The sequence below is a fragment of the Pseudozyma hubeiensis genome (assembly GCF_000403515.1).
Source record: "Pseudozyma hubeiensis SY62 DNA, scaffold: PHS45, whole genome shotgun sequence".
Classification (NCBI taxonomy): domain Eukaryota; kingdom Fungi; phylum Basidiomycota; class Ustilaginomycetes; order Ustilaginales; family Ustilaginaceae; genus Pseudozyma; species Pseudozyma hubeiensis.
The window spans coordinates 1,134,054-1,161,575 of record NW_012133827.1 but is presented as its reverse complement, the minus strand read 5'-3'; the positions used below and the strand labels follow the sequence as shown (position 1 = coordinate 1,161,575).

Genomic DNA, 27,522 nt, shown 5'->3' with positions numbered 1-27,522 from the left:
CGAGACCCGAGACCGGTCGCTTGAGCGAACCTTGACCTCATCTCGGATCTTGATGGCCTAAAACTGCAAGGACCCTTGCGAGGCTATCTTCTATCAACGTTCGTCGTCGGCGGCTGAAATTGATAAATAGGCCGTGGCCCGTTCAAAAACCTCCAAAACCCCTCAAAAAGGATGCGATCTAACAGTGTGACTCTTGCGGTAAAGACGCGTTCACGGTGCCACTCAACGCCAAACGCAAGAACATCTGCACTTCTGTCAACACACCAGAGCGACGCGTCGTGGGCGCTTTGCCGACTTGCATCGTGTTTCAAAATTTCGGGTGTTGGTGTTGAATCATTCCGTGTAGCCAAGAGCTGAGCCAGGCGTGAGAGCAGCACGGCGCTACCTATCACTGTCTACAACGACCACGCTCAGCTTTCGTCTCTCCCCATCATCATTGTAGTCACCCCTTCCCTTATTGCTTCCCGGCTCGGCATATTCTGTTCTCTTCAGCAACACTATCAAGCATCGTCACTATTGTCCTCCGAACCCAGCCCAGGAAGGATCTGCAGGACCAGGCAACCCGTTTCAGCATCACCTTTGCATTCGCATCTCAGTTTTCACAATCATACCCACCTAGATATTCACTCAGATCGTAGCGAGAAGTACTTATCACCCACAAGCCAGGCTTTCGTAGACTAACATCGTCATCTCCAGCATCGTTTCCACCACATCCACCGATTCGCGCTCGGCGGGGACTACATCACCAACCACACAATGCCCAACACGTTTGGCCTCACAAGCCGCGGATCCAACGTCCGCTCGCGCGGCACGTTTCGCAAGCGAGGCGGTGGACCTAGATCCGGTTCCTTCAAAAGCGCAACCGAAAAAGCCATCGCAAATGCGGCAGCACAGCTCGTAAAGGGTGTCGAGGACGGCACTGCCGTCGAGGAGCGCTTCCAAGAAGTCAAGGAACGAGACGAGATCGACGAAAGGCTCGGCTTCCATCGCCTTGAGCAGGGTGAGACGAGGCAAGCATGGCTCGTCAACATGCACCCCACCCTCCTTCGCGACCCAGACCACCCTACCGGCAAAAGCGGTGTCGACTTTTACTTCATCGAAGACGACGCCAGCATGTTCAAGGCAACCGTCCTCTATCAACCATATTTTCTCGTCGGATGCAGACCAGGTACAGAGAGCTCCGTCGAGGAGTGGCTCAGACGCAGATTCGAGGGCCTCATCCAATCAATACAGCGCGAACGCAAGGAGGATCTCAAGCTACCCAACCATCTGCTCGGCCACCAGCGTCTCTATGTCAGGCTCACCTTTCTCAACGTTCAGGATCTCCTCTCGGTTCGTAAGGAGCTCTTGCCCCTCGCAAAAGCGGCTCAAAAGAAGCTTTCGGCCGTCGACACCTACGCCGACGTGCTTAGCGCCGCCTCCGCGGCCGCCGCGAGCGCATCCGTCGAGATCGAGATGGAATCCCACGGCCAAGCCGACGGTCTCGTTGGTGAAGACGGATGGACAGGAGGCCGTAAGCGAGCCGCAGCCAGCGCCCTCGATCCTGCCGAGTGTCTTGTCGACATCAGAGAGTACGACATCCCATACTACCTGCGCGTCGCCATCGACCAGGACATCCGCGTGGGTCTCTGGTACGACGTCAGCTTCGAGGACGGCATCGTCAGCCTCAGCATGGTCCACGACCGTGTCAAGCGTGCCGATCCCGTCGTCATGGCCTTTGACATCGAGACCACAAAGCAGCCGCTCAAATTCCCCGACGCAGAGACCGATGCGATTATGATGATCTCGTACATGATCGACGGCCAAGGTTACCTCATCACCAATCGCGAGATCGTCTCGGAAGACATTGACAACTTCGAATATACCCCCAAAGACGAGTACGAAGGTCCCTTTATCATCTTCAACGAAAGGGACGAATTTGAGCTCCTCAAGCGATTCTTTGAGCACTTCCGCGACGCCGCTCCCACCGTTGTAGCCACCTACAACGGTGACCTTTTCGATTTCCCCTTCATCGACGCACGAGCACGCGCCCACGGTCTCAACATGATGAACGAGATCGGCTTCGCAAAGGACTCTGACAACGAATACAAGTCACGCGCAGCCGCTCATCTCGACTGTTTCAGGTGGGTGCAGCGTGACTCGTACCTTCCGCAGGGCTCGCAGGGTCTCAAGGCTGTCACCGTGGCCAAGCTCGGCTACGACCCGATGGAGCTCGATCCAGAACTCATGACGCCGTACGCGATCGAACAGCCTCAGACGCTGGCGCAGTACTCGGTATCCGACGCCGTCGCCACCTACTACCTCTACATGAAGTACGTCCACCCATTCATTTTTTCGCTTTGCAACATCATCCCACTCAATCCGGACGAGGTGCTGCGTAAAGGCTCGGGCACCCTGTGTGAGACGCTCCTCATGGTTCAAGCGTACAAGGGTAATATCATCATGCCAAATCGTCACGAGGATCCCGTCGGCAACACCTACAAGGGCCACCTTCTCGAGTCCGAGACCTACGTCGGCGGACACGTCGAAGCGCTTGAAGCCGGCGTCTTCCGTTCCGACATCGAGACCGACTTCCGCGTAGACCCTGCAGCGATCCAGCAGCTGATCGATGATCTCGATGCAGCGCTGCAATTCAGCATCCGAGAAGAGGGCAAGCTCGCTCTGGAAGACATCGAGAACTACGACGAGGTCAAAGCCGAGATCCGCGCCATGCTCGAGGTGATGCGCGATCAACCCATCCGCAAGGACTGCCCGCTCATCTACCATCTCGACGTCGCCGCCATGTATCCCAACATCATGCTTAGCTACCGGCTTCAGCCGGATTCCATGGTCAGCGAAGCCATGTGCGCCACCTGCGACTACAACAGACCGGGCATGAAGTGCGACAAGCGCATGGACTGGGCGTGGCGAGGAGAGTACTTTCCAGCAAAACGCGATGAAGTCAACATGATCCGCAACGCGCTTGCCAACGAGACCTTCCCTCCCAAGGCAGCCCACCTCTCCCGTCGCACCTTTGACGACCTCGAGCAGAACGAACGTACGGCATTGCTCCACAAGCGTCTCGGAGACTACTCACGCAAGGTGTACCGAAAGACGCACGAGTCCAAGACGGTCATCCGCGAGGCTGTCATCTGCCAACGCGAGAATCCCTTCTACATCAACACAGTGCGAGACTTCCGTGATCGTCGATACGAGTACAAGGGACTTCACAAGACGTGGAAGAAGAACCTCGACAAGGCTGACTCGCTCAACGACACCATCGAAGCCAAAAAGATGATCGTGCTCTACGACTCGCTGCAGCTCGCCCACAAGTGTATCTTGAACTCCTTCTACGGCTATGTGATGCGAAAGGGTGCGCGTTGGTATTCGATGGAGATGGCCGGAATCACTTGTCTTACGGGTGCATCCATCATCCAGATGGCCAAGGAGCTGGTCGAGCGGATCGGACGTCCGCTCGAGCTCGACACCGACGGTATCTGGTGCATGCTGCCCGGCGTCTTTCCCGAAAACTTCAACTTCAAGGTCAAGGGCGGCAAGAAATTCGGCATCTCGTATCCCTGCACCATGCTCAACCACCTCGTCCACGAGAAGTTCACCAACCACCAGTACCACGAGCTCGTCGACAAGCAGACAGGCAGATACGAGGTGCGCAGTGAGAACTCGATCTTTTTCGAACTCGACGGACCTTACAAGGCGATGATCTTGCCATCTTCCAAAGAGGAAGACAAGTTGCTCAAGAAGCGATACGCCGTGTTCAACCCGGACGGCTCGCTGGCCGAGCTGAAAGGTTTCGAGGTCAAGCGTCGAGGAGAGTTGCAGCTCATCAAGGATTTCCAAAAGCAGATTTTCGAGAAGTTTTTGCTCGGTACAACGCTCGATGAATGCTACGCTGCCGTCGCCAAAGTCGCCAACCAGTGGCTCGACGTGCTCTACAGCAAAGGATCGACGTTGCACGACGAGGAGCTGATCGACTTGATTGCCGAAAACAAGTCCATGTCCAAGACGCTGCAGGAATACGGTAGCCAAAAGTCGACCGCCATCACCACAGCCAAGCGCCTGGCCGAGTTCCTCGGTGCCCAGATGATCAAAGACAAGGGCCTCGCTTGTAAGTTCATCATCAGCGCAAAGCCGTTCGGAGCTCCCGTGACGGAGCGCGCCGTGCCTGTGGCGCTCTTCAACGCCGAGCCTTCGGTCAAGCAGCACTACCTGAAGAAGTTCTTACGTGACAACTCGATCACCGACTTTGACATCCGCAACATCCTCGATTGGAACTACTACATCGAGCGCTTTGGCGGTGTGATCCAGAAGCTCATCACCATCCCAGCGGCGATGCAGAAGGTGTCCAATCCCGTGCCAAGGGTCCGTCACCCAGACTGGCTCTTCAAACGTGTAGCTGCGCGCGAGGACAAGTTCAAGCAGAGAAAGTTGACCGACGTCTTCCGTCCAGCTGCCAAGGCGACTTCCACCGAGGCCAGCACCACCACCAAGCCGGTAACAGCGGTGCCTGCCGCGACCATCGTAGAGATCGAGCCCGAAGTAGAGGAGGTGGCGCCAGACATGACCGTCGACTACTCTGGATGGGTGGCGGTCATGAAGAAGAAGTGGCGAAGGCAGCGGTTGCAGAGAGCGAAGGAGCGAAAGGCGAGGGCTAGCGGTGGCGCTGACGCTTTTGGTGCCAAAGGTACCGTCGGCTCGCTCTTCTCGAAGCGATCCGCAAACATGGCCACTGCTGTCTGGGACGTTGTGCAGATCTGCCCGACGTCGCGTCCAGGAGAATACCGAATGTGGATCTCGATCGATCAACATCTCCAGTCGCTCAAGCTCAAGGTGCCACGTCAGTTCTACGTCAACTTCAAGAGTCAGCCTAGCGAATCTGTCTTCCTGCCCGGCGTCTACAAAGCCGAGAGACTTGTCAAGACGCTTCCGCGAGACACGCCTTGTCGACACCTCTACCACATCACGGTGGATGAAGATGTGTACCAGGAGCAAGAGTCTCACTTCAGCAACCTCATCCACCATCCGAACGTCCAAGGTGTGTACGAAAAGCAGCTACCCCTCGACGTGCGGGCGCTCATCCAGCTCGGCTCCACCTGCGTCTACGGTCGCAACGCGCAGGCGCAGAAGCTGAGCCGAGCGCTCGACACTGGATTCCGCCTGCAAGATCTTTCGGCACCGACCTCCGTCGACATTTCTCCCAGCCACAAGTATCTGTATGGTGGTGCAGGCATGCGCTACTTCTACCTATACCATGCGCAGAGGGATGGCCGTCACGTCATCAGCCTCTTCAGCCCCGAAGGCGAGATCAAGATGCACATTGTCGACAGTGCTGGGTTGCGACAGGTGCCCAACGTCGAGACCATGTATGCGGATCGTGTCGCACACATGCGCAAGCGTGGGAAGCTGGAAGAGGGAAGCGGAGTCTTTGAGTACAGCGACACGATGCGGGTCGATGTGCGCGTTCACACCTCGACCGCGCGTGCTTTCAAGGCGATCACCAAGGATCTGGCTACGCTCAAGTCGGTGAAGCAAGGATCGGCCATGCTGGCGCTGTGCACGTCCAAGGACCAATCGTACTACGAATCGCGGATCCCGAGTGTTGCCGAGTTCCCCGTCATCAGGATCGCAGCAGCCGCGCTGGAGGATGACTTGCCAGCGCTCGGTTGGCAGCTCTATTCGGCACGTAGGATGCTACAGTGCTACCTGCGAGCGTCCAATTGGATTCGAGGTTGGATCGAGCTCGCGAGCCACTTTGATCTGCCGGTGTGCAATATGGAGAAGGACTTTACGATTTTTGGCGCAGACATCGATTTCGCGCGCCGGTTGGTCAAGCAGGACATGGTGCTGTGGTGGTCGCCCCATCCGCAGCCGGATCTGGGAGGCAGGGAGCAGGACATTCATGCTCAGTCGAGATGGGACGAGCAGGAGTCGCTCGAGATCAGCCATGCGGGTGCCTACTCGACCGTCTGCCTCGAAGTCGGCCTGGTCGACCTGGCCGTCGATTCGGTGCTTCAGTCTGGTAGCGTCAACGAGATGGAAGGCAGCACGTCGGGATTGGCCTTCGAAGGCGCCTCGCACAACCTCGACGAGTACTCCAGAGGTACCGTCGAAAGCTCCACCATCTTGGGCGACTCTGTGCTCACCTCTGCCGTGTTCGCAGCTGTCAAGGGAATGGTCAAGACGTGGTACACGACGAAGCGACGCAACCGCACCACGTACGCTTCGCTCCTGTCGGACAACTTTTGGAGGTGGGCGTCGTCGGATAGCTCGGCGCTTTTCGAGCCGGCGCTTCAGCGATTCTTGTTCGGATTGATGAAGAAGACGCTGCTGCAGTTGCTGGCCGAGTTCAAGAGGTTGGGTGCTTCGATCGTCTATGCATCGTTCAACCGGCTGTTCTTGCTTACGAGCAAGCCGACAGCTGCGAATGCGATGGCGTACTCGAAGTACCTGTTGACGGCGGTGACGAGTAGGGAGCTGTTCAAGCACGTTCAATTGGACATCATTCATTACTGGGAGTACCTGCTCTGGATGGATACGGCCAACTTTGGTGGTGTGATCGCTGATGCCGAATCGTTGGTTGCGCCTGCGGAGGAGCAGGAGGGTGGTGGACGGGAGGTGGCGGCGGCGACGTTCAACGTGGAGATGAACTGGAACATCCAGACGTTCTTGCCGGTGGCGGCGCAGGAGAAGTTTTCGGTGGCGGTGGGTTCGTTCATCTACAGCTTGTACGAGTACAAGCGTCGGGCGGCGCTAGCTGGAGAGCACGAGCGGACGCCGCTTCGTGCTGTGTTGGAGCCCAATACTCCTGCCAACGCGGTCAGTCCTCATGGCGATGCGGACAAGTCTGCCGGCGGCAAAGACGATGCGGTGTCGACATTGCCAGCGGCGACCAAGTTTACGACGGATCTGATCAACCACACGATGACGCGCAAGCTTCTCAAGCATCTCTCGGAACTCAAGACAGCGATGCAGACGTCGTCTGACGAGATCAACGCCGCTGTAGCGCGCGATGAAGACGAAGAGTACATCGACATGCTCACCACGGAACATCGACGGGTGTGGTCGTTCCCTGTGCTACCCGGATCGTGGCTGACGCTGTCGAACCCGCTGCTGGAATTCATCAAGACGACCACGGCGGTGCTGTCGCTCGCCAAGGAACACTCGAACGAGGTGATGATCCTCAAACGGAACCTGCTCGACATGATCAACGTACGCGAGTTCTCCACCGAGGCCGAATTCCGCAATCCGTGCGAACCGTTCAAACTGCCGCTCGTCATCTGCACGTTCTGCAACGACGATCGAACGCTCGACCTGTGCAGAGATGCCGATCTCATGCCCCCCACCACGTCGCAGCAGGGAGAGCCGAAATGGAAGTGCGGCAAGTGTCAGTTCCCGTACAACATGGAATCGCTCGAAATGCGTCTCGTTGGCATGGCAAACGCCTACCTGGAAAGCTTCCATCTGCAAGATCTCAGGTGCAACAAGTGCGGCGCCCTCAAACAGTCCAACTTGCAACCCCATTGCGATTGCAGCGGCAGCTTCGGGCTGATGGTCACGAGGAAGGATACGCTGAAGAGGTTGAAGAGTCTAAAGACGATTGCGGAGTTTCATGGGTTGGAGACGACGGCGTTGGCGGTGGAGGCGATTCTGGCGATGGTGTGATGATGAGACTTTTGTTTTGCTTGATTTGATTCAATCTTATGATATTGCATTTGACAGAGACTGGAGCGAGGACAGTGATGTACAGTGAGAAACCATGCGTTGGTGAATTGAGAGATGACGAGAGAGTGAGTGCGTGCGAGGCTGTCTACGCGAGCGCAAGGAACCGGCTGGGAGTTGGGGAGGGTGATACGACGCAACAATGTGAACGAGGAGTTGTGGCCGAGCGGAACTAGGGAATCCTGGATGCTTTGGATTGAAAAGTTGTGAAGCGCGCGGAATGGCTCTGCGGAATGGCCTTGCGACGTTTCCGAAAGCAACACCATGACGAGCGCTGCTATGCCGCTTATGGTCGTTTAGATTCCGCCACCGCTCCTTTCGGGGCAAACGATGCGACCGCCTGCAGTCCTGCTAGCGACGTGAGCGCTTCTTCTCGCCGAAAGAACGGAAACGGACGCCACAACAAAGGCGGCAGAAGCAGCAAAGAGGGTTCGTTGACGAGTGAGGAGTGACTGCATTATGAGAGAGCTGACGTGGTGGTGGGATCCGATTTCGTGTAGTTTGTGATTGTCTGTGTACGACGCTTTTGGCAGGCTGCGAGGCTGATGGCGATGAAGATTCGACTTTGGATCGAGTATTCGAATATCGCTGATCAGTGGATGGTAGTGTGAAAGAAAACAGGCTTGCGTGTGGATGGAGACATAAAGTGGGGGGGGAGTGGCCAGAGCACACGATAAGCGGTGCAGGGCCGCTGGACAGCTCGTCTGACTGCGCGCTAAATTTTGTGGGGTAACGGCGGGGACTGCGCAAGTTAGCTTGGGGCAAGCGCCGCGGCACGACGTGGAGCCGGACGCGAGCAGGGTCTCGAATCTAGCCGGCTAAGACATCTGTGGCAAACGCTGCGCTCTCGAGCCGAAAAAAGAATTCCCGGTAGTGTATGCGTTCTAACATTCCAGAATTAGTAACGGAATGCTGTTAGACTTTGCTCCAATGTCGGCGAGGGCAGACCGCAAAGAGCCGTGGCGGGTCACGACACACGGAACGCTTCCTTCTGCACTTGGACTCCCTTGACATCTTGCTCCGAAGGCATATCAGAAATCGCCGGTGTGGCGCAAATTCGCAGCGTTACATTTGCCCACCGCACCGAGTCACAGTAAGCGAAGAGCGACAGGCACCGATGCGATCCGATTCGTTCGGCATGCGGAGAGGCAGCGTCTGATTGGAAGCGCGTTCTAGGCGATCGCTGCATCAGGCTGCAGGCAGTCTGGAATTTTATCTGCCGTCTGCAAGACGATTTCCATTTCGGCTGATTGGTCTCGATAGACGCTCCGTATGCGACCAAGGCAGCTAGCCAAAAGCTGATGGCGTTCCTTCTGAGCGGCTGTCAAGAATCAAACTGTGACAGATCATCAAGGTTTCGAAGCAGCAAAGCCGATCGATTGTCATTGTGCGAGTTTGACAATTCCCCGTCGCCCCCGTGCTGGAAATTCCGTGGCAAATCAATAAACGGGTGACCCGATTCAGTTCAAAGACGGCAAATTCCACCAACGACAGAGGTTCGAACCACGTTGCACAGAGTTCGAACTTTGACGCCGCATCGTGTATTCTTGTTCTATCGATGTCGCTGTCTTGATCTATCGATATCTGTTCTCGTCCGGACGACCGTGCCAGCCGACAATGAGCCAAATGCGGAGGTAAGATGACTGATGTCTTTGCCGCACAAGAGCCAGCGTTGATGGAACATACGACTTGTGGAAAGAAATCAATCGTACTACTAGCTTGATGTGGAGAGCAGGGGATCATTTCTCCCCACACAGACTGTCTGTCGTTGCGGAGGAATTGTACAGGTCAAAAATGGACGAGGGAGGCACGAGACACGGAGCAAACTCAAAACCTGCACGATGGAGATCGACCGACGCACGAGCGAGTTTTGTTGCGGGATTTTTTCCACCTTCCCCCACGCTCTGATTGGCCCCGTGGCGACAGCTGCAGCCCAAATGCGCAGAGAGAATTTGCCGGTGCGTCGACACACTGCGACTTCTCTTACTCTGCAAGCGGAGTCTCCAAGTCGAAATCCAGACCCTACTACTGTGTACTCAGCGGAACTTGTTTTCCCCAAATGCGTTCAAAGGAGCGCTTTTCCTCTCCACCGGGCGGGCTTCCTCATTGGCGTGATGGGCTCCTGGCTCTCGAGGCTCTTCTTCTCCACTCAATTTTCGTCGCCTCGCTTGCCTCGAATTCTCGCACTTGGCGGGTGGTCCGTGGCCCCGCTTTGTTTCTTCGCCTGACCGCTCTGACGCCGCCCGCCGACACTCCATGTCTCGGTCGGTCCGCTGCAGTCTCGTCCGCTCCGTTGTGCTTGCCACTGTGTAGCTCGCTCTTGTCGAGGGATCCGGACTCTAGCCGAATGCTGGTGTCTCACTGTCGTTTGCCCGACGTTATCGTCCTTTGATCAGGACGGGATTCGACACTCGCAAATCGGGCAAGTTTGTCTTTGGAGGGTGTCAACGTCAGTCATCAGAAAAAAAGCGGAGTGATTGCGCTGGGATTTGCGATGCGGCCTTCTCGCTTACAAGGGCAGTACGCCGCCCGGTCACCTCACCGCACAGCTTGAGCTGTAACTCAGTCAACCTTCGCACGGCTATCCGCTGCTTGTCCACCAGACTCTCTGTGCCCCGACCGCATCAGCTGTTCGGTCTTCGCACCGAATCCACCTTTCTATCCGCCACTGATCATACTTGCTTGCCATAACCCCTCCATCTCTCGTATATCCTCCTCGCCTCTTCCTTACTTCGGCTGTCGTCCGCCATCGTCGCTCTTCCTTGCACGATCATCGAAGTTGTTTTCTGCCCCGCTCGTGGCAGAACAGTCGATCCGCACCACCGTTGACACATCGGACACAACGAGGTAGCAGCCACCTTCTCACACCATGGCAGCTTCCAACCCCAAGAGGGACGTCCACAACCCGCTCCTCTTCGAGGCAGCATGGGAGGTAGCCAACAAGGTCGGCGGTATCTACACCGTCATCAAGACCAAGGCTCCCGTCACACACCAGGAGTATGGCGAGCGCTACACGCTCATCGGCCCGCTCTCGTACAAGACGGCTCCCATGGAGGTCGAGGCGCTCGAGCCCGAGGACCCTCTCCTAAAGCAGACGCTCGACAGCATGCGCGATGCCGGCGTCAAGTTCCTCTACGGCCGCTGGCTCATCGAGCGTGCACCACGCGTGCTCCTCTTTGACACCTCGAGCATGTACCACCGCATGGACGAGTGGAAGGGTGACCTTTGGAACCTCGCCGGTATCCCCACTCCGCCAAACGACCACGAGACAAACGAGACGCTTGTCTTTGGTTATCTTGTTGCATGGTTCCTCGGCGAGTTCTCCAGCCGCGAGCGCAAGCGTGCCATCATTGCTCATTTCCACGAGTGGCAGGCAGGTCTCGCCATCCCCCTCTGCAGGAAGCGTCACATCGACGTCACCACCATCTTCACCACCCATGCCACCCTTCTGGGCCGATACCTATGTGCCGGCAGCGTCGACTTTTACAACAACCTCCAATACTTTGACGTCGACCACGAGGCGGGCAAGCGTGGTATCTACCACAGATACTGCGTCGAGCGTGCCGCTGCTCACTGTGCCGACGTCTTCACCACGGTCAGCCACATCACCGCCTACGAGTCCGAGCATCTCCTCAAACGCAAGCCGGACGGTGTGCTCCCCAACGGTCTCAACGTGGTCAAGTTCTCTGCCATGCACGAGTTCCAGAACCTTCACGCCGTCTCGAAAGCCAAAATCAACGAGTTCGTCAAGGGCCACTTCTACGGACACTACGATTTCGACCTGGAAAACACGCTCTACTTTTTCACCGCAGGTCGATACGAGTACCGCAACAAGGGTGTCGACATGTTCATCGAGTCGCTCGCTCGTCTCAACTACAAGCTGCAAAAAAGCGGATCCAAGACTACCGTGGTCGCCTTCATCATCATGCCGGCTGCCACCAACTCGTACACCATCGAGGCGCTCAAAGGTCAGGCGGTCACCAAGCAGCTGCGCGATACGGTCGAGCAGATCCAAGCCCGCGTCGGAGAGCGTCTGTTCGAGAAGATGGCGCGATACCAGGGCGAGAGCGGATCAGATGTGATCGACCCAGCGACGCTGCTCTCGGACGCGGATAAGATCGCGCTCAAGAAGCGCATCTTTGCTCTCAAGCGCAACTCGCTTCCACCTGTCGTGACGCACAACATGCAGGACGACGACAACGACCCGATCCTCAACCAGATTCGCCGCGTGCAGCTGTTCAACCGCACCAGCGACCGCGTCAAGGTCATCTTCCACCCCGAATTCCTCAACGCTAACAACCCGATCCTCGGTCTAGACTACGAAGAGTTTGTTCGAGGTTGCCACTTGGGCGTGTTCCCTTCGTACTACGAACCGTGGGGATACACGCCAGCCGAGTGCACCGTGATGGGCGTGCCATCCATCACCACCAACCTGTCTGGATTCGGCTGCTTCATGGAGGACACGATCGAGCGCGGCGAAGACTACGGTATCTACATTGTCGATCGACGAATGAAGAGCGTCGAAGACTCTGTCAACCAGCTCACCGACCAGATGTTCAGCTTCAGCCAAAAGACGCGCCGACAACGCATCAACCAGCGAAACCGCACCGAGCGACTGTCCGAGCTGCTCGACTGGAAGCGACTGGGTCTCGAATACGCCAAAGCGCGACAGCTCGCGTTGCGACGTGCCTACCCCGACTCGTTCGACGAGGACGACACCATCGAGAGCTACTTTGACGACATCCACCACGACGGCAAGATGCCTCCACCGCTCTCGATGCCCGGTTCGCCGCGCTTCGGCACCGGCGCCAGGACGCCCGGCGAGTTCGGTACGCTCACCGAGGAGCTGCAGGGCCTGTCGACCTCGGACTACCGCGGTCACCAGCAGTTCTGGAAGACCATGAGCCAGCACGGATCGGACGACGAGGAGGAGGCGGCGTACCGCTTCCCGCTGGTGATGAAGGCGGGTCGTGCACGTGGAACGTCGGTGGGCAGCATGAGCGGTGCGAGCACTCCCGGTTTGGGCGGTGGAAAGTTCCTCTCGAGCGCCGATCTGGATCGTGCGGATGCGGCGTTGAGCAACCACAGCGGTGCGCCGAACGGCAATGGTCACTGAAGAGGGTACGTCGGAAGACGACGAGGTCGTTGTATGAGTCTCGCCATGTTCTGGCCTTTCGTTCTTTTTATATGTTCCCAGATCATTCATCACATAGTTTCTTGTCTCTTTTCAATATCATGGATTCGGTATGTTTTTGGTAGACTAGCTGTCAGTGCTGCCAGTGTGTGGTTTGTGATGGCAAGCCAACGCCAAGTTGTAGTTGTGCGAATCGGACTGCGATCGGGCGCGTGTGTATCGGGTGGAGCTGTGCCACCAATTCGCAGATCCACGTGACGCTGGCAGAGGCCCAAGAAGAAAAAGCAGCGAAAGCACATTTCTTTCGTTTTCCCATGATATTTCTTCTCGACACTTATCATTACCTGATTCTCCGACATCGTCCGGCAGTAGCGACACGACATCAGTTCCCTCTTATACTCGCTGCATATCGGAAAGCGATCACAACTCATCTGAGACAACAATTCCCCAGGAGAAGCTCGCAATGCGGTCGCACAACTTTGCCAGAACAATGTTGCGCTGCGCTGGGCGCAATATCGTCGCTTCACAGTCGTCGACACCGCTACGAGTGTCTGCTCAAACCTTCCGATCCGGTCTCTCCTATCAGACTCCTGCTATTTCAGCGCCGCGCGCATTCAGCAGTAGCAGCGTTTCGCAGAAGAAGAAGGCCAAGAAGAACGTCATCGAAGAAGAAGACGCTTTCGAAGAACAACAGAACGACGACGACGACGATCTCTTTGGCGGCGTCTCGTCCACCTCCCCGGCCTCCTCCTCCTCATCGACCAGCGCCGTAGCATCTTCGATCTCGAGAGCCGACTTTGCGCTCGCGCTCTCCGAATATCGCGCCTCGCTCGAATGGGAGATGCTCGATCGAGGTCAATTCCCCAGCCTCGTCAAATGGCGTTTCCTCGCATCCAACGCTGACACCCCCGCCGAGTTCGCAGAGCTTCTCGACCTCGCTTCGATTTACCGCGATCGTGTGGGCAGCCTCGGGGTGGAAAGCGGCTGGCGCCTCGCTTTTCGAGCTTCATCCAAAAGACTTCCGGAAGTAGCGTTGAATGCCTTCTTGGACAGATACAGGTTCGGGCTGGAGTACGACATGGAGAGTCTGATGGTGGTTCAGGAGGGATTGGTTAGGAAATTGGGGAGGAGAAACAGGGAGGAGATTCTGCAGAGTGCGGAGGTGGAAGGGTGTCCAGTCCAGGAAGTGGATTTGTTGGGGGTGATCGGGGGTGGGGAGGGTGAGGGTGAAGAGGGAAAGGCGGAAGCGATCGCGGAACACCACGAGTTGGACATGCCGCTGGCTAGAGCCCAACTCTCCATCATCGATAGGATGTGTCTCCTGGCCTCGCTATCGACCAACCTGTCGGCGACGGCGTCGATCGATCCGGTGCTGCTCTCGTACGTCACGAGAGCGTACATCCAGACCTTCCACCTGGATCAATCCCGTTCCAAGAGCAGATCCAACCCTCTCCTCACCAACATCTTCACCCGAACGGACAACCTTGTTTCCCTACTAACGTCCTCCGCTCAACGATCCATCTCCTCTTCCTCTACTCCATCGCAGAGTGGTGCAAAACACATCTCCCAGTCTCAACGATCAGCCGCTCTGAGGCGCAACCTCCGATCCACACTCAGCTACGTCGCTGTACGCGGTCAAGGTGGCTTCAAGGATGCACACGGAAAAGGGTTGGATCCGGTCAGAACGCTGTACAGGCTGATGGAGACGGTCGACAGAAGTCAGAGCGGATTGTTGGTGAGGAAAGTAGAGCCGCTGTTGCAGAGTTACCAGTCGCTCTGAAACGTCCCGCGAAGGGCAAAATGCAAAAAATCAAACAACCTCTCACACTTTGACAAAACACACTGCGGCTGTGAAGCATGTGTTGAAGAATTGAGTCAGAGAGCGCATAATCAGCCAGTGCCTTCTTTCCATCGAGCATTCAGCTCGTCGTCGTCGTCGGATAGAGTGAGCACTGCTTGCCTCTCGTCAGGCTGATGTTGTGTGTGATTGTCGTCAGCTGCCTGTGTGGTGGCATCGGCACAATCGCTATCGAGATCGTCCATGTCGATGGCGAGTGCGTTTGGATCCGTCGTCTCCTCCTGGTCATGTTGCCCTGAAAGATCTTGACCATCGACAGCAGCTTGTAGCACGTCGTACGGTGCTTGGAACGGCTGCTGCGCGTGCATCTGAGAAGTGGTCGGTGGGAAGAAACCCGGTCTCGGATTGATCTTGTTCTCGATACCCAAAAAGCCACAGAACGCTTCGGTCTGAGGATTCGTGTACCACGCCGGAGGCGCCTGACTCAATCCTCCCGGTTCAAACGGTGCCGGAGCAGTACGCACGAACCGCTGTACCCGATACACATCCAACCCGCCCGCATCATCTTCCTCCCCCTCCTTGTCGGGGCTGCACGCTCTCGATCCATCCAACTCGTCCTGCTTGCGCTTCCCGCCATTACGTGTCGTTGCTTGAGAGAGCAAGTTCTGCTCGATCCACTCTTCTTCTTCCCGAATCCTCTCGGAAAGCGAGGTGGAGCCAGGGTTGGGCAGGTCAGATTGACGATACTGCAGGGAAAAGTGCGGGTGGTAGGCGCGTGTGGTGGCGAGCCATCGCTTGTTGTACCGCAACGTGGGCGGGATGCGCTGGGTATAGTTGAGGGCGGATTTGCGCGATTCGAGTTGGACGTCGTGTGGGGAAGGATGGTCGATGATTTGGAGGAAATGTGTTTGAGGAAGGCATTTGTGCAGTGCGAGGAAGCGGGTGGTTGCGCCCGGGTTGTTGAGGGTGCTGTTGGTGGTGATGTTGGTGCTGGTGGAGGGTGCTGGTGGAGACTGCGGCACTGCGTCGTCGTCGACATCCGAATCCAGGTCAATGTCGAGGGCTTCTGGGTTAGCATTCGTCTTTGGAGCTACCACGGTCGAAGGCTCTGCTGCTGAAGCTGTCTGATCATGGTGAAACAGAGCAGCGAACTTGACGTGCAGATGCGCTGAAAACCAGAATGTGGGCTTCAGGCATTGCAAGAGTTCCATCAACGGAGGCGAACCTAACGTCTTTGTCTGTATCTCGTCCTTGAAGAAGGGCTTCTTCCGTATCAATGCCTGTGTATCGCCCCACTGTTCGATCGTATTTGGCCAGTCGTGCGACAGCACGATATCCACTTGCTCATCCTTCAACGCCTTGAGCCTGACCACATCAAACTCTCTGGTATGATAGCAGCTCCTGATCGTGCTTGCATCGTAAGGCAGCATCTCAAATCTCCCTTTGCGATAATCATTTCCCTTGTATATGCCCGATATCCCCGCCACAACCAGACCGTTGAGCTCTACGACACCAGCAGCGCCCAGAAAGTAAATATTGGGAGCCAACCAGCCTCCATGGTACAGCTCGTGCATGTAGTTGCTCGCCTCATGATTACCGCCGATCACTAATGTGAGGATAGGAGCGACCTTCTCGCCAGAGTAGTACGAGTGGAAGTCGCCGAGCTGGCGGTACTTTTGAGGTACGGCGAGGGCGTGCAGATCGGCGTGGTTGCGGATCGCCTGAAAGTCACCGCAGAGGAGGAGGGCGTCGATTTGGAGGGATTGCTCGCGTTCGGTGCGGAGGAGGGAGGCGTAGATGGCATCGAGCTCCCCGTGACTGCAACCTTGTATGGCGAGCTTCATGTCGCCGCGTTGGGAGCGGCCAGGACGGTGGTCGATGGGTGAGGTTGTTGGCATGAGCGCTGTGGACCCTTAGAGTTAGGAAGAACAAAGCAAGATGCAGCCAAAATTCAATCGCCGATGAGGATCTCGGAACGTGGCAACAAAATCTCGATTACGTTCAGGAGTGGCTGTCAGGCTGGCTGGCAGCTGTCGGCGCGAAGTCGAGAGGCAGCGCGTCGCATCTTGGTGCTTGGTCGATGGCCCCTGGATTTTGCCTTCCTTTTTTTTGGTTCTCGCGTGAATTTGCAAGTCGCAACGCTGGCTCGCTGTCTGGCTGCTTCGACCTCGGTCTGGATCTCTTGGGCACTAGACCTCTGTGTTTTTCTGTTGCGAAGCATATATTTTTCAATTGGCGTCGGCTGCAGCCTGTCAAGGCGGAGGCGCTCTCACAGACAGACCGACAGCCAGAACAGCAGAACGCACGCTTTGCCGACGCTACGCCCGCTGCACTGGTCTGGTCCACTCGACTTGGCCGAATCGCTTGTTTCGTACCTCGTTCATCGCACAAGTCATTCCGACCTGCTAAGGCTCTCCATCCGTCCTTGTTCCTTCCACGCTCAAGATCTACACAGGAAGGAGTATTAGAGGGCCCCACGATTCCCCTCTATCGCATCCAAGCACGCGTCTTTAGAGCTCGTCGGAAGGACCTCGGATCCTTCTGCGTTTACGCCGCACCTCGCGACTCTGGACATCCATACATCTCCAGCCCCGTGTCAGCTTCCGCTCGCTCACCTATCTCTGGAAGCAACACGATCGTCTCATGTTGCCTGTTTCTCGCCGCATAGCCTCTTGAGCAGCACGCGCAGCATCGCACCGCAACGCTTCCGCATCTGAATCAGCCCGTCCAGCACTCGACGTCTGCCAAACCCGACCGTCGGTCGACCCCCGCCTAGCCAGCACAGCACGCCTATCTTTCCACTCAGGCAGCCGCTAGCAACGCACATCCAATACAGTCACAGCAAGCGAGCTAACATGGCAGCGCCGTCTGTCGCCGCACAGGCCAAGCCCGCCTTGACGCTAGACGTCAATCTCGGCTCCTCCGGTCTTGGCTCCATCGGCGGTTCGGGCACGAGCACCACTCCACGCTCGCACCAGAACGCGGTCAACAACAAGATCAACAACCAAATACACGCCTCCACCTTCGGGCCGCAGTCTGACTACAACCCCAACCACGACCAAGCATACGCTCACGATGACTTCGAACACCAGCCCGACAACGGCGGCTTCAGCAGCGACGAAGACGGTCAAGACCTTTACGCAGCCGCAACCAGCAGACTCAAGGCTGGCAGCTCCAGCTCCGGCGCTCTTGCCACACGAGACGATTCCCACTCACCAGCACACGCCAGGCTTCGACAACAAGATCCCAACGCCATGACAGACGCCTCCAACCACAGTCAGCGCGACAGTGTCGACGCTTACGGTCACGACGAGTATGCACAGGATCAGCACTATCACCACCACCAGATGGCCGACGGCATACACGACGAAATGGTCTACGACGACGACGACGACGACGACGCCGACGAGATCGAAGACGATGAATCCGACCTCAGTTCTAGCCCTTCCATCCCAGACGAAAACATCGACTTTGACCTCGTATACGCCTTGCACAACTTTGTCGCCACCGTCGAGGGTCAGGCCACCGTCCACAAGGGCAACAGCCTCACATTGCTCGACGACAGCAACAGCTATTGGTGGCTCGTGCGTGTCCTCCGCACCCAAGAGGTCGGCTACATCCCCGCCGAGAACATCGAGACTCCCTTCGAGCGTCTCGCGCGTCTCAACAAGCACAGGAACGTCGACCTCACCTCGGCTACCGACGACGACCACATACAAGTCCCCGAAAGGATCTTCACCAGCCATCTCGTCAAGGCGAGAAACGCTACTGGCACCGCCGGTGTCTCGATGCATTCGGGCAAGCTTTCCGCACTCTCACGCCGGGCACAGGGTGCTCCAGCACCTCTGAGTAACCAGCAGAAGCGAACCAAGCGAGGCGTCGTCTTTGGCCCTTCCACCTATCTCGAACACAGCGGCGACGAGTACTCCGACTACGACGAAGAGGGCGAAGAGCACGACTTGGAGTATGAGGAGGATCCCGATGCCGAATACGACGACGACGAAGACGAGCACGATCAAGAGCAAGCAGAGTACGATGACAGCGACGACCAGCGCAGGGATGCTCAGGCTCGTCACCATGAGAACATCGGCTTCAATAAGATGGAACCCGACGATGGCATGGAGTGGGACGCACAGGAGGCAGAGCGCGTTCAACAGCGACAGCAAGACGCTTTGCTTTCCAGAGGTCCACAGGACCAGCAAACCAGATCCATCCAGCAGCAAGCAGCTGAGGCCCAACAGCAGATCATGTCGCACCCTTACGCGCAACAGTACGCAAGGGCACCTGCCGGTCCACCGCAAACGTCCGCCGACCAAGCCCAACGTGGAAATGGCGCTCCATATCAGCAACCAGCTCCGCAGGCTTCCGGGCTGCAACAATTTGTTTCTCAGAACCAGAACAGCGCTGATTCGCCCATGTACGCAAACGGTCGGTCCTCGACGTCTTCACAGCAGCTCTCGGCTGCCGGCCCAAACTATGGCTCACTGGCACCTGGTCGCGTTCCGGGCGAGCACATGCGCACCACTTCGGCAGAGCGTTCCATCTCCAGCGTCACTTCGAACGGCTCGGTCATCTATGACTCCACTGGCCGACCCACTTCGATCGCCATGAATCGCACAAGCAGCTCCGGCAGCGGAGGCCTTCCCACGTCGGCCGCTATGAATAGGAACAGCAGTTCCAGCAGCAGCGGCGGCTTCCTTCCATCGCAGATTCAGCGCGAGCGTGCCAGTTCCGACGCCAGCGCCAACTCAACCATCATTGCCGCCGACGCTTCCTCCTTGTCAGACAAGGACAGGCGCAAGAGTAGTCGTACCAGCAAGGGCAACGACAGCTACGACACGAGCGACGACAAGGCGGGAAAGAAACGCTCCGGCGTTTTCAGCCTCTTCTCAAGAAAAGACAAGAAGGATCGCAAGAGTGGCAACTTTGACGACAAGGAACCCAATTTGGGCATCAGCTCCGAGGACGCCTTTGTCAGTGCCAATGCACGTGGCCATAGCAGCCCGGCTGCCAGTGTGTCTTCTTTCAATCCTATCGTACAGGCCGCCAACGCGGGTCTTCAGCCCGGTCAGAGCATTGGCATGGGCCGCGCAGTTCAGGAGCGCGACCGAGCCACCCAGGAGGCGTACGTCAGACAGTTCCTATCCCCACAAAACAGCAGCGTCGACTCGTCTCATGCGCCCAATTCGGCTGGTCTCGAGGACAAGAAACGCATGCCACAGCGTCCCGGTTCGCTGATCGGTCCATCGGGATCGACGCCCATGCTCAGCGTGCTTCGCGTGTTTGCAGGCGACGGTGTCGATTCGGACTCGACCTTCAAGACGGTGCTGCTCAACGATAGCACTCGCTCGATCGATCTACAACGTCAAGCGTTGCAGCGCTTCGGCGTCGATCTGCACGACGCGGACCAGTACGTCTTGACCATAAAGCGCCTCGAAGGTGATGAGCGACCGTTGGACGAGGACGAACACCCTCTCGAGCTCTTCAACACGCTCACCGAAATACTCCAGCAAGGCCAGGTCACTGTGCCCAGCGTCAAGCGATCCAGCGTCGGCTCCATCTCGTCCATCAACTCGAACCTCAGCACGCATCCCGCCATCGCCCGACTCGGCAACGACTTTAGCGACGACCACGCCGTCAAGTTCTACATCAGCAGACGCGATCGACTCCAAGGCTATGTCGATCTCAGCGGCAATCACACGGCAGACGTCTCGAATCGGTCCGCCAACGTGTCCGACCTCTCCGTGTCGCAGGACAACAGCAATCCGACATCGTTGAGCCTGGTCGGTGACGAGAACGCTCCTAGCAGCCACTCTTCCCTGCTCACCGGAGAGACGAGCGAAACAGTGCAGAGCGCCACTGCTCGCTTCGCCCTGCGGCTCATCATCTACTCTTCGGATCTGCCGGAAGGGATCGTATTTGACCCGCAGTCGAATGCGCTCATTCCTGCCGCGACTCTTCGACAGCGAATGGCCGGTCGTCCGGATGCTCTGGCGGAGTCGGCGTCCCAGAATCGCTTCCGCGAAAAGATCCTCACCTTTCCACGAAACACAACGGTGGCCGAGGTGGTCGAAGAGGGTCTCGATCGCTTCGGTATCGCGGAAGGCGTCGTCGAGGGCGGTGACGACGTCGAGGATCGTCCCTCGAGACGCAAGAGCAGGCTCCACGTCAAGTACGGCCTTGCCGTGCAGGCCGCCGATGGTGAGCGCGCGTTGGCGCCGACCAGCAAGGTGCTGGAGGCGTACCCATCGCCGCCTTCCTTCAAGCTGGGAATCGGCAATCGCAGATCCACGGACGGCAAGCGTCGCAGCATCGATGCAGCCGCCTTGCTGGGCGCCTCGGACGACGTCGGTGCGCACGATCCTGTCTTTGTCCTTCGTCAGATCACGCACGCTCACTCGGGACCCAGGCCAAAACAGATGGCCAACACGGTGGGCGCAAGAGCGCACAGCCCAACCGACAATGTGCTTGCCGCAGTACAAGAGACGCGTCAGACGCAGCCGCTCGCAAGCCCTCGACTTGGCGGGTCCAGAGACGCTACGCAAGCCAATCAAGCCAAGCCGAACCAGGGCAAAACGCCTCAGGAGATCATCGCAGCTCAACGCGCAGCAGCAGCCGAGCGCAACGCCGCAGTGCTGGGGGCACAGCGCAACGCGCAACAAGGTGTCGATGTCGTCTTGACCAATCAAGCTCGCATTCGGTCTTCGAAATTGGGCTCTTCGAACAAGTTCCGATACTCTTACGTCCCCGTCGACGGACAAGAACGAGATATCAGTTCGATCATTGAGGAAGTCATGAAGGATCAAATGCAGTCGTCGCACGACACTCGCGCGACCTCTTCTGCCGACACGGGTCTCAGTCCCAGAGACGCCGAACGACCGCCGTACGGTACCAGGAGGATGCAAAGCGATCTCACGACCGATGACTATGCTTCCGCCCGAAGTTCTTCCGGTGCCAACAGCCCGCTCAGCTTGGACGAGGTCAACTTCGAGGTGCGGTCTCCGGACGAGATCGAAGGAGGTGTAGCTCCGCTCGCCCTTGGGAAGCAACGTAAGCAGGCGGGCGCACCGGGTGTACAGGGAGACTTGCTGGATACGCTGTTGCGAGCGAGTCCGCAGTCGGATGCCAAGGTCGAGGAAAAGATCAATGCTGTCCTCGATCGTGTACAGACGCCGACCATGTCTTCGACTGCTGTTCCGTCCAGAGAGTTGACGCCCAATGGCGTGCGCTCGAACTCGGCAGCTGATGCCGCGTCGACTAGCAGAGCAGGGGCGGTCGGAGCAGGAGTGGCAGCGGCGGTGGTGGCTGGAGCAGTAGGAGCGGGAGCAGCGGCAACGGTGGTGGCGGGAATGGCGACGGCAGGTGCGACAGCAGCGGTGGCCCACAACAAGCAACACTCTGTCGGATCCGAATTTTCCAACTCTCGCGATACATCTAGCCCCCTCACCATCGGAACGAGCTCCGCCGCCACCCATGCGACCAATACCACGGGCACGATGCTCACTCCGCTCTCGAACTTTGTTCCGAATCGTCAGCCGACTGGTCTACGATCCGCCTCGGCGCCCAGCCCCGGTGCCGGCTCACGCTCCGTGACACCTTCCACCTACCCTTCGGTCGCAGCGCTCTCGTTTGGCGCGGACGACGCCTCGCTCTCCCACCTCTACACCATTGTCGACGCTGCTGCACGTCGCGATCCGCGCAGACGTCTACTCACTCACGCCTCCATGTCGTCCATCAGCTCTGCCACTTCACCCATCCTCAACCAATCGGCGCTCTTTGGCGGCACCGGAAGCATCAGTGGCGGATCCGGCTCACGTCCCGGAAGCAAACTCTCCTCCCACGCCGTCAGATTGCAGGCTCTGTTGGAAGACGAAAGGGACGCACTGAAACCCGAACCAGGAGGACTGTTCGCTCCCAACATGCCTTTCGTAGAGGACAAGAAGCTGAGGGAAGCCTACAGTGGCATCAACCGACAGTTGGGCGATATCGACGATAGCCTCGATAGCCTGTTGGCCGACGTGATCAGAATCTTTTAAGCCCGTTGTAACACTCGATTTCCACTCTCGCATGCAACACAAAACACTCTGTCTCTCTTTCCTTTGAGTCGATACCAGTCTCACAGGCGGATCGCAAGTGTGTCGGTTGGCCAGCATGAAGAGATTCGTCAACGAAAAGCGTGTAAAAATGAATGCCGAGATGGAGATGCAGATACGAGACCAAAAGTGCGAGATGTTGCTCGGAAGAGATATGACCTGATGGAGCGTGATCGCGGGATATGCAATGCTAGTTATACCTCGAGCTTGCCACCGAAACCTGAAGCACTGACGACGCCCAACGCCTCGTCGTCCTCCTCGTCGTCTTTCCCCCTTGCGTCCGCCGCATCCTCGCCTCCACCTGACGCCTTCATCGTATACAACTCCCAGCCGTACCTCCTCCTCACCCTCCCCCTCCCCGCATCCACATCCAACACCTTGCTCCACCCCAACGCATCCCTCACCATCCCCCCCTCATCCCCCTCCCCTACAATCCCCTTCACGCGCTTGAACCCCGTCACCACCCCGATCTCCACCCACCCCTCCTCATCCATCTTCTGCCTCAAGAAGAAATCCCCCTCCAGATTACGCTGAGAAAAGTAAAACTCGATCTGCGCCAACAATTGCCCCAGCACGCCCGATGGAAGCGATGCACCCGTCTGCGCCGTGCTGTCGAACAAGAATGGTCGGGTGTGCGCGTTGTTGTACGGCAGCCAAGATGGATATGGCGCTGGCTGTGAGGTAGACAGCATGGGTGTAGCGACCCCGGAGGGTCCGTAGTACATGGGCGGCGTGGGAGCGGCGTACGGCGTTGAGAGGTCTTGGGTTGGCTGTGGCGCAGGCCGCGGGAGAGGATGCGCTTTCGGCGAGGAAACCACCGATCCGCGCGGAGAACTGCGGTTGGTGGCGGGGGTACCAGCACCAGAAGATGCGGAGCTCTTGGAAGGTCTCGCACCATTGGGGTGTGGCTGCAGCGACGACGTAGAGGTGCCATTGGGCTGTGGACGGACGTTGGTGCGTGTCGATTGCTGCGGCTGCGGATGCTTGGACGATGAATCTAAGGCAGACGGAGATGTGGCGGAAGATGCTGTTGGCTGCGGCTCGGCGCCAGCAGGTTCCGACTCGTCACTGGCAATAGCCTGAGTCTGCTCCGCTTTGTTGGTTTGCTGCACAGAAGCGGCCTGGCCTTGCGACGCTGCGTTCGATTTGACCCCGCCACCGATCTTGCCACTGCCACTCTGCAACTCTCCCGCTTTCGCGCCTGCCGCAGCATCCGCCGTTCCATCCCTCGCCAGCGCCCTACCCTCGCCTCGAGCAACCTTCTGCTTCTGGCCGCCATCCTTCTTGCCAGTTTGAGACGACTGTTGTGCCTGACCGCTCCTATTGCCTTCCTTGCGCTGCTGCTGTTGCTGCGAATGCTGCTGCTTTTGCCCTGCCTTTGGCGTCCTAGCATCGGACGCGGGCCGGTTCGGCTTGCCGCCTGACGCGGGCGCTGATGTGTGCGTAATCTCTGGCAAGATCGGCACCCACTGTTGCTTGCCCTTTCTCGCGCCTGCGACGCTTCCAGACGGCTGCGGGTTGACGCCGGGTGCAAGTCTAACTTGCAACTCGTCGAGCGTTTCATACAAGCTCTTTGGTGTCTTGGACTGTCCTGCTTTGTTTTGTTCCGCTTTGTCCGCGTCTCCGGAACCAGCCGCTGCTGCCTTGGTTTTATCTGCAGGCTTCTTGCCGGCGTCGAGCGGGCTAGGCCAATTGTTGACATCTTCGAATGATGGCAAACCCGCGACTTTCGATTTCGCCGCACGCTTCCCGGACTTTGGCGGTTGTGCAGGAGCTCCAGGTTTCGGGCTAGTCAGTCTCTTGGATGACGATGCATCAGCGTCGTTTGTCTTTTCCCCAGAAGTCGTCCCCTTGGGAGTCTCCTGTCCGCGTACCTCGGTGCTCTTGCTGGGAATACCGTTGGAAGCCGCTGCATTTGTTGAAAGGATGTCGGCCTCCTTGTCCTTGACGTCGGAATCGTCACGGGCGGTCCCAGCAGCTTCGTCCTGGACGTCAGCTCCTGCAGACGACGCAACATTCGTCTCCTTGCTGTCGTTTGGGGCGGACGGCTGCTGGCTGCTCTGATGCGACTTGTTCCATACACTCTTTCCAGCGCCCCATGCAGCCGCCACAGCGCGTTCTGCCTTCTTGGCAGCTTGTGACTCGGCCTCTTCGTTGAGCGCTGGTACGCCGTTGGCTCCGAAGCCACCAAAGTTGGGCATGTTTTGACCGCCGTTCAAAAGATGGATCCTGGCGAGCCATGCATCGTCGTCTTCGGTCTGGGCACCATGAGCACCACCGTTCTTGAGCACCTCCTCGATGGCCGAAGCGACCGTAGCAGGGCTTCCTGGAATTTCTTCCGGGACTGCAGTCGGCACAGAACCAGTCTCGACGGACGGCACTTCAGATGGCGACACTTGAGCTACTGCGGTTTGCGAGCGGGAAGAAGTGTCGACATCTTGGTTCTGCGTCGAAGGATCTTTCGTACCTTTGAATTTTGCATCTGTCTCTGTCGTGTGCACCTTGCTGCTCGAGCTTGGCACCTGCGCTGCCTGAGCGGGAGCAGAATGCTGAGCTTCTTTGTTTGCCGGTTGAGCTCCTTCAGCGGGGCGTGCTTCAGCAGCCTCAATTCTGGATGCGGTAGGTAGAGACTTGGGTAAGGTTGCACTTGAACTGTTCGATACCGGGGCCGTCGGCAGACTCGTTGTCGCTCTGGTCGAGGTCGAAGATATTGACGCCGAGTTTGGCGCACGGCTTGAAGCCTGGTTTCCCGATTTGACAGCCTTTCGGTCGGATTGGCTGGAGGTGGATGAGCCCTTTGAATGGCGCTCGTTGGCCTTCTTGGGCCCTGCAGGATTCTGTCCTGACTTGTGACTCGCGCTTCCAGCATTCGGTGTTGCAGCAGCCGGTGATGCTGCCTGCTTTTGCGGTGAAGGTCCCGCTCGACGCTCACGCTCCTTTTCAGCCTCGCGCTCTGCGAGCTGCTTGCGACGAGTCTCCCATACGTTGACTGTAGGGCCACTGCTTGCCTGGGTCGTAGAGCTAGCATCCTCAGCAGCACCACCACTCTTGACCTCTGACGGACCCGCGGCTGCTCTCGCCGCGCTGCCGGAGGCAGGGGCAGCACCCGTCAAGGAAGCATTGGATAGCCTTCTAGGCTGAGAGGCGGCAGCGCTCAGCGACGTGGAGGCAGAGGTAGGAGCAGCCTTGGTTGCGTTCTGTTGCACAGCACGAGTAGCAAACCCAGATGGGGTCTGCGCGGGCTCTTGCTTTGGGGTTGGATTTGACTTGGAAGCTTGGCGAAGTCGGTCGGCATACGACAGCTGCGCCTTGCCTGTGGAAGAAGACCAGGCCGACATGATGTTGACTTGAGACGTAGGCGAGCGAATGGCGATCTCACCGACTTGCTGCTACTCGCTCCGCCCTCTCGTGACCGAGTTTGTGTGCAGCAACTCCGCAAAGCTGAAAGATATCGCAACGAAGCCGCCTTGAAAGGAGGAAGTCGAACCGAGATGCAAAGATACCGGGACTATGATCGGATGCAGGCGTCCTGAAAGGCCATACGAGCTGTGATCCCTGAACAAAGCGGTGATCAAATCGAGGGGCCGAACTGCAAAGTGTATGCGTTCGATGAACCGTGCAGTCTTGGGTCTTGTGATCGAAACCGACGTGGAGGCTGGGATTCGATGTGCTGAAATGTTGGAAGCGCACTGCAAGGACAAACCGAAACGAATGAGACGGACACAGCTAATCTTCGCAGAGTGCGCAAAGAAGGTGCGATGCGTGATCGAATCGGTGTGGTGGATCCTTGAGAATTGATTCGGATGAGCCTACGAAGGGGGGCGAGGTGACTGGGCTGAAGGTGAGGTCAGCGTTGCTGATGCGCGGGTTTTGCGAAGCAGGAGACAAGTGAAAGGATAAGGGTGAAATGAAGTTCCGGAGGGATTGTGGGAGAAGGGAGAGAGGGGAGTCGTTCGTGATGAGAGAGGGACCAAGGAAAGGTTGCAGCTGGTCGAGGCTCAGTAAGAGTAAGTCTGTCGGGCCCGATCCGATCAATCACTCTGACGCTGGAAGATGAAGGGACCCACGCAAGTCACAACTGAAAGCAGTCCGCAGCTCAGCCAAAGGTTCATTTTTCAACGTCAAGCGTCGGTGTTGGTTTGGGCCGACCGAAATCCGATCTTCCTGACGGTGTGGGTCTAACAGAATTCCTTGATCGATTTTGTCAGAGCTTGTCGCTTTGACCCCTTGCATCTAGCCAGGTTCCTGCAGCTCCCACCAGACGCTGGGATCGCCTGTTCGGCATCGACGGATGTCAGGGACTACAGAATCGAGACAGGATCTGCAGACCACATGCTGAGAAGCATCCGGATCAGGATGAAGCATGTGTTGCTTCTGTGACTTTTTCGTCGGTCTTGGCATTCGTCGCGTCTGACTCCGTTTGACGCTATCCTGGCAAAACCATGGACTTCCTCGACCTTACTTTGCAGCCTATGTGGGCAGCCAACTAGCAGCTCTCAGCCTTCTCGGAATACTTCTCATTCGCACACCATCTTTGTACGTCCTCGACTGGCCGATCTTGCCTCCTGTGTCCCGACTCGAGCTTTGATCGTAGCAACCACCCACATTCGTGTCAACTTTTTACGCGCAGCCACGGTCGTTTCAACGTTACGGCGTGCAATTTCTAAAGATCTACGGATTTCGCGCCGAACGGTCGCCTCTTTCCTACCACATCTAGACGACGGGTCTGTCCTGCTGGTCGCCCATAACTGACTTTACGAGCGCCTATCTCTCCGATACAC

General features: G+C 57.4%; 8 protein-coding genes across 8 annotated transcripts; 5 read left to right on the top strand and 3 right to left on the bottom strand.

Moving 5' to 3' along the window:
• Positions 1–756: 756 nt before the first annotated feature.
• On the top strand, positions 757–7,659 carry PHSY_004857 (hypothetical protein; the record flags this gene model as incomplete). Its single annotated transcript, XM_012335469.1, has 1 exon — positions 757–7,659. The coding sequence occupies one exon, from the start codon at positions 757–759 to the stop codon at positions 7,657–7,659; it is 6,903 nt and encodes a 2,300-aa protein (XP_012190859.1).
• A 290-nt stretch (positions 7,660–7,949) lies between these two features.
• PHSY_004856 (hypothetical protein) lies at positions 7,950–8,168 on the top strand (the record flags this gene model as incomplete). The annotated part of the gene is made up of 1 exon (XM_012335468.1): positions 7,950–8,168. The coding sequence occupies one exon, from the start codon at positions 7,950–7,952 to the stop codon at positions 8,166–8,168; it is 219 nt and encodes a 72-aa protein (XP_012190858.1).
• Positions 8,169–10,585: 2,417 nt separating this feature from the next.
• PHSY_004855 (glycogen synthase) lies at positions 10,586–12,832 on the top strand (the record flags this gene model as incomplete). The annotated part of the gene is made up of 1 exon (XM_012335467.1): positions 10,586–12,832. The coding sequence occupies one exon, from the start codon at positions 10,586–10,588 to the stop codon at positions 12,830–12,832; it is 2,247 nt and encodes a 748-aa protein (XP_012190857.1).
• Positions 12,833–12,921: 89 nt separating this feature from the next.
• Positions 12,922–13,209, bottom strand: PHSY_004854 (hypothetical protein; the record flags this gene model as incomplete). Its single annotated transcript, XM_012335466.1, has 2 exons — positions 12,922–13,110; positions 13,195–13,209. The coding sequence occupies 2 exons, from the start codon at positions 13,207–13,209 to the stop codon at positions 12,922–12,924; spliced, it is 204 nt and encodes a 67-aa protein (XP_012190856.1).
• Positions 13,210–13,313: 104 nt separating this feature from the next.
• PHSY_004853 (hypothetical protein) lies at positions 13,314–14,630 on the top strand (the record flags this gene model as incomplete). The annotated part of the gene is made up of 1 exon (XM_012335465.1): positions 13,314–14,630. The coding sequence occupies one exon, from the start codon at positions 13,314–13,316 to the stop codon at positions 14,628–14,630; it is 1,317 nt and encodes a 438-aa protein (XP_012190855.1).
• Positions 14,631–14,740: 110 nt separating this feature from the next.
• Positions 14,741–16,492, bottom strand: PHSY_004852 (hypothetical protein; the record flags this gene model as incomplete). The annotated part of the gene is made up of 1 exon (XM_012335464.1): positions 14,741–16,492. One exon carries the CDS (start codon positions 16,490–16,492, stop codon positions 14,741–14,743), a length of 1,752 nt encoding a protein of 583 aa, XP_012190854.1.
• A 1,011-nt stretch (positions 16,493–17,503) lies between these two features.
• Positions 17,504–22,684, top strand: PHSY_004851 (hypothetical protein; the record flags this gene model as incomplete). Its single annotated transcript, XM_012335463.1, has 1 exon — positions 17,504–22,684. The coding sequence occupies one exon, from the start codon at positions 17,504–17,506 to the stop codon at positions 22,682–22,684; it is 5,181 nt and encodes a 1,726-aa protein (XP_012190853.1).
• A 251-nt stretch (positions 22,685–22,935) lies between these two features.
• Positions 22,936–26,974, bottom strand: PHSY_004850 (hypothetical protein; the record flags this gene model as incomplete). Its single annotated transcript, XM_012335462.1, has 2 exons — positions 22,936–26,054; positions 26,818–26,974. The coding sequence occupies 2 exons, from the start codon at positions 26,972–26,974 to the stop codon at positions 22,936–22,938; spliced, it is 3,276 nt and encodes a 1,091-aa protein (XP_012190852.1).
• Positions 26,975–27,522: the final 548 nt, after the last annotated feature.